A 5,973-nucleotide genomic window follows, 5' to 3' on the forward strand; every position below is an offset into this window, starting at 1 on the left:
AGGCATGTGAAACGTGGAAGTCGTATCCCAGAATCGATCCAAGAAAGCGCGGACCAGGCTAAGGTTAGCCCGCAACTTCCTCTTCACAATATCCCTCCAGACCTGAACCAGAGGACCGAATGCTCCACGCTCGATCATGGCCCTCTCCTCCGCCGACAGCCGCTCGTAGTGCTCCATCGCCGTTGTGTAGCCCGAGAACGACCTAATGTTCCCGGCCTCCTATTATGATTTGAAACAAAAGCTATCTTTTATTTTGAATGAAATTTGAAAGAAAATTTGGACAAATAATGAAAGAGGATGGGTATTGAGTTAGTGAATTCCTATTTACCAAGCTCTTCACCGTCCTATAGGACAGGTGACCCTCTGTAGCCCACACGAGGTGCCTACTCTCCCAGGTCTCAGCCCACGCAGGAGCTCCTCTCAGCTGACGACCTCCTCGTCCGACGTTGGCCCGTCTCGGGGCCTCCTCCTCCTCGACGGCCTCCTCCTCATGAGCCTCGTCCCCAGCAGCCATCACCGCAGCAGTGAAGGCCTGCTCCAAAGCCCCCTCGACAGTGGCGGCGTTGATCTCCATGGGAGCTCTCCCAGAAGTAGAAGCCTCATCACCTGCAACGTTAAAGCAAATTCAGGCCGCGTCACACGACGACAAGCCTTTGTTAAAGAGTTCTCGAGCCTTCAAGGCCCTAAAATCGCTCTTTCCTTGCCATCTTTGGCCACGTTACCATCAACCCGATCGCTCATGTGATAAATTGGGTCAAGTCAAGTCCAGTTCAAAGCCTAGTTCCAGGTTCGAGCCGAAAATTCGGCAGCATTTCGCTATAACGACGATTATGCCCCAAAAAAGTGTCCTAAAAAAGCTGTCACAAACCAAAACTCCGGGGTGGTAGGAAGTTTACACATCATTCAAGGATCCCGAATATCAAATTTCATCGCAAATGGGCAACCCTAAGGCTATTTTCGAAGCAATTTATGTTTTAGCTGTAAAACCGTCTCAAACTTTCACTCAAAGGCTCAACACTTGATGAAAATTCGAAACAAATACATGGTTATGTTCCTAACATCACCTACTATCCATTTCTAACATCAATTTGGCAAGGCAAATCCACTTGGGGGAAAAGCCCCAAATTTTTGATCAAAAGGGTCGAAAACCCTAAAGTTCGCAGCTCAAAATTCAACAAATGCAGACGATTAATGCAAGATTAAGACACATACCTCGATTAGTCATGTTTTAAGCAAGCTTTTGAATCAAACCTTGGCGGAAATGGTGAAGATTTGAGAGAGAAATGAGTGATTTGTGTTTCGAATGCAAATGAAACAATCCCTCTGATTTTCGCGTTTTTACGCAGGAAAGCCAAATTGGGGAAAAGACGCAGCAGGCGCTGCGCCTCTTCCAAAAGACGCAGCTCTTGCTGCGCCCCTTCCTTTTGTTCCCTCCATACGGATTTTCAAAAATTCGTTATAAGTTCGTTATTCGTGGGCCCATCTTTGGTGCGCCTCTTCCGCAAATGTTATTTTAATCTCTTGGCCCGTTCGACGATTTTCTTTCGTTCCGGCTCGCATTTGTCCCCAGCGCAGCGGTATTTTGCAGTATTGCTCACTCAAGATTTCTTCCATGACGATCAAGATGTTCCTAGTCGTCAAAATATCTTTTCCCAGCGCAGCAGTATTTTGCAGTATTGCTCACTCAAGATTTCCTCCATGACGATCAAGATGTTCCTAATCGTCAATATATTCCCCAACAAGAGTTCGCTTGAGACCGACGCAAGCAGATTCAACCTTAAGTTTTTGCCAAGAGTTCGCTTGAGACCGACGCAAGCAGATGCCCCAGCTGTTTCTACCGACGTCCTGCTACCCTCACTATATTTTGTGTCTCCCCGCGGAGTTCGACAGGGTGTCGTTCTCCAGAAGTTCCTATACCCAAACCTTAGCTATCCTTAAGTTGACCTTATTGTTAGGCCTCCTTCCCGTCAATGCTTTCCTTTAGGGCCCCATACCCTAGCACAATCCATATATGACCTTTAGGTCTTACCCATAGCTCTCATGCTCAACCTTAGCTCCTACGCAACTCCGGAAGCATCTCGAGAAAGAAGTCTCAGGTATGGTCTCTTCTTATGGCTGGCGAGCCTCCTTATGTAGTCTAATGGACTTTAAACGACCCTCCCGATAGTCGACGACTCTAAAATGTTCCCGACGACAGTCCTTGGTTCGAGACCCCTTGAACCGCCTCGCGTCGCCATAGTCGTCGGTTGTAATCTTCGATTGACCTGATGGCTATACTTTGACTTTCGCCTTGTCCAAGCCTCGGTCAAAGTGGGGGCTCAGAGATACCTCATTTCGCACCTCCCGCAAACCACCCGGTGATGATTGGGCCGCATGTTTGATACGCGGAACGATTTGTGACAATTCGTAAGATTATCGTCAAGTGATTGCTCAAATATTAAATGTCTACCTCACGGTTGTCATCTACGTACCGATACGGTCGTTTTGGCGATAATTAGAGTACATTCGGAGTCCGGTCAAAAACCGTCTCCATTTCCCGATAACCGTTAAATCCCGAGTCGAATGTTCTGGAATGTTCCGGATATTTCTATTCCATATTTCATAAATTTTATCTTTTGGTAAATAATATCCCGTAATATTCATATAAGATATTAAGGAAGTCGAATTATTTCCGTCCTACCATAACTCAAACGCGGAAATCTTTCTTCAAAGCGGAGGAAACCTCACGGGAACGACGCAAGAAGGCGCGCGCTCTTCCAAGAGACGCAGTGGTGCTGCGCCTCTTCCCGTGCCCTTTTCGCATGTTTCACGTATCTTTTTCATATCTTTCCGAGATTCACTTCCAAAGAGTCTCCAAAACCCTAATTCCTTCACGTGATTAGTATAAATAGGAGCCTTCGCTCCTCATATTTCTCACGCGAGTGTCCGCCCTTCTCTTCTCCCTTTGCATTCTAGACTTTGTTCTTACTTATTGGCGCCTACGTGCTTGAACTTTCGACCACGTAAGCTCGGATCTTCCGGTACCGGCCTCTCCGTTGCATGACCGACCAATTTGACCAACTACACTCAATCAATTTAATTAATCAATCGTTTTCCTCTTACGAGGGCACTCTCTTTGCATTCGCGTCGAGCATTCACTAATCGATATCTTAGTTCTTCTCGTTTCGTCAACATGTAAGTCTGAGGGTGTATAATCCTTATTTATTTATTGTATTTTACTTTTCGTATCATCAATTGTAAGGTTTACGTCGAAAATACCATTAAAACCGATTTCTAAAACCCTTTGTTAAAACCTGTTTTTGCGAATTTTCAGTAGATAGGCGTCGAGAAAGGACGCAGCAACTGCTGCGCCTCTTCGAAGGAGCGCAGTTCCTGCTGCGCCTCTTCGTGAGGCTGCCGCAGTTCCTGCTTCCTTTCTTCTTCGTTTGTCCTTTGTAATCCATGTTCAAAATCTTTCTTTTGTTTTTTTTTCGTCTGTTAATTCTTTGTCTTAGTGTCATAATAATTCATATGTATATTATTCATCATTCATTCACATGTTTTAATTGTCATAAATCCGACTTAAATCCCTTATAATCAATATTTGCGGGTTTTCGTCATTGAACTCAATTCCGAGTTGTAGAGATTCAATTTGTTCATATTGGGTTTCTGGAATTCGTCCTTGATATAGTTTAATCTGTCTTTTGTCATATTCGTCGCATATTCGTCGTTAATCCGCCATATCTAATGTTAGTTAATTGATTTCAATAGAGGACTCATTAATATTTTTCACTTCTATCATTATTCCATCATGTAATTAATTCGTTCAAATCCGTTTCATTCATGTTTTACTGTTTTTATGACCTCTTCATATGTTAAATAACATGTTAATCACTTTCATCCGAGTAAATATCATCAATCGATCATTAAAATCACCAATCGACATTAACGGCTTGCAATCACGGCTTCACGGCGGGCGAGCCAAGGAATGTACGCAGCGCGGCGTCTGCCCTATTCCGAAGGACGCAGCTCGCTCACATGTTCTGGCCGAGTTCTCCCCTCGAACTCCGTTTCTGCCTTGACATAGTTTTAATTAGCTTACGTATTAACTAACTATTATCCGTATTATCACTTTCTGTTCTGTTCGTAATTCTTTTTTTCATTCTTTTATTCTTTTTCTCAAATTATCCGTTTTAAAGGTATTTTCGACATAAATCGCCTATTCCAATGTAATTAATGTAATTTTCATTATTGTAATTCATAGTTATTGTATTTCTTTTATTGTTTGTATGCTTTCACATGTAAATCAGCATTAAATCCTACTTCGACCCAATTGTATGCTAATTACGTGTCAACCGACTTAGTCTAATCTTCACATGCTAGGATTAATCTATGGATGTTGCATTGCATGCATATAGCCGACGATATATCGAGTACGAATAACTTCCCTAATCATTAGTAGAGGCCGCTATCGAGGCGGGCGGGATTAGGTGTTCGATTAAAAGAGCTTCCTAATACGTACCCTCACCCCTTACTCCAGATATCTGTGAGCACCCGTGTTCATTGGCATTCACGAGAGTCATTCTAGACATAGAATGCTAAGGGTAACGATTGCTTAGTGTTCATGTCACCACTTTGTGTCTTGACATGACACGAGGTATTCGAACGGTTCCAATTTCCCATAAAAATTGGTGGCGACTCCATACAAAAATGCAAACGCTTGTTTCGCTTCTCACCAAGCGCCCCCGTGGGCGGCCCGCTGTCCACATTATCTCACATTAATCGCCAAGAACAAGGAAGGATTCCATGATGGAACTTGTCACAAATCTCCTTAAACTGATCCTAATCATCATCAATGGATTAGATGTGATTACATGGTCTTAAGATGGATTTTGAACTCTCTCACTCCTGAGATTAAAGAGACTGTTGAATATGCTACTTCAGCTAGAGAAGTTTGGACCGATTTGTTAGAACGCTATGGTCAGGTGAATAGTGTTGAGATATATCAATTGCGTAAGGAATTATCTGGCATTTCTCAGGAAAATGCACCTTTGGTTGAATATTATAGCAAGCTGAAACGCAATTGGGAAACCTTGGACAGTATTGATCCTATCCCTATGTGCACTTGTGGTGCTATGAATGCTTGTTCTTGTCAATTACTCAAGAGCTTGTTTGCTAGAGAAACTCAAACGAAGTTAATTCAGTTTCTTATGGGCTTAAATGGGGGTTATGAGAATGTTAAAACTAATGTTCTCTCAATGGAGCCCCTCCCTTGAATAAGGCATATTCAATGTTACAGCATATTGAGAAACAAAAGCAAGTCTCTGATGCTGTTGATGTTCTAGCAGAAGCTAATGCATATGCATCTGCTAGACAAGGTCAATGGAAAAAGGCCAAGGTTGATAATGAAACCATGGAGACTACTGCAAAGTTTTGCACCAATTGTAAGAAAGAAGGGCACCTTGTTGAGACATGTCATAGGTTAATGACTTGTACTCATTGTGGTAAAAAAGGCCATGTTAGGGATTATTGTTTTGATCTCAGGAATCTCAATAACTCTAAGTTCACTGGTAAGCGTGGACCTCCTCCCAGATCTGCTGATACATATTTTCAGAATGGCAAGAATGTCTACAGGCGTGCAGCACATAATGCTGATGTTGTTCAGGAAGAATTTTCTCCTCTGGACTTTGTTGATGAAGACTTCCATCCTTCTAATGCTGGTCATCATACTGACATAGCATCTTCTTCCAATATTGGTCAGGCTATGTCTAATTCTGGTGCTAATAATTCTGGTCCCACTCTTGATCCTGACTTGGTTCGAGGCATTGTTACATCTGTTTACTAACAAGTGATGAAATCAGTTTCTGCTAATTCTGCTAATTCTGCAAATGCATCCTTGAATTTTTCAGGTATCATTCCTTTCTCACTTGTTAACAATGTTAACACTAGTTCTAACATACATAACTGGATTGTTGACACTGGTGCTATTGATCA

At 42.7% G+C, this 5,973-nt stretch overlaps 1 protein-coding gene across 1 annotated transcript; it reads left to right on the forward strand.

Moving 5' to 3' along the window:
- Positions 1-4,853: 4,853 nt before the first annotated feature.
- On the forward strand, positions 4,854-5,255 carry LOC141640538 (uncharacterized). Its single transcript, XM_074449320.1, has one exon. The coding sequence runs from the start codon at positions 4,854-4,856 to the stop codon at positions 5,253-5,255; it is 402 nt and encodes a 133-aa protein (XP_074305421.1).
- The last annotated feature ends 718 nt before the right edge of the window (positions 5,256-5,973 follow it).

This window comes from Silene latifolia, chromosome 1 (genome assembly GCF_048544455.1).
Source record: "Silene latifolia isolate original U9 population chromosome 1, ASM4854445v1, whole genome shotgun sequence".
Lineage (NCBI taxonomy): Eukaryota > Viridiplantae > Streptophyta > Magnoliopsida > Caryophyllales > Caryophyllaceae > Silene > Silene latifolia.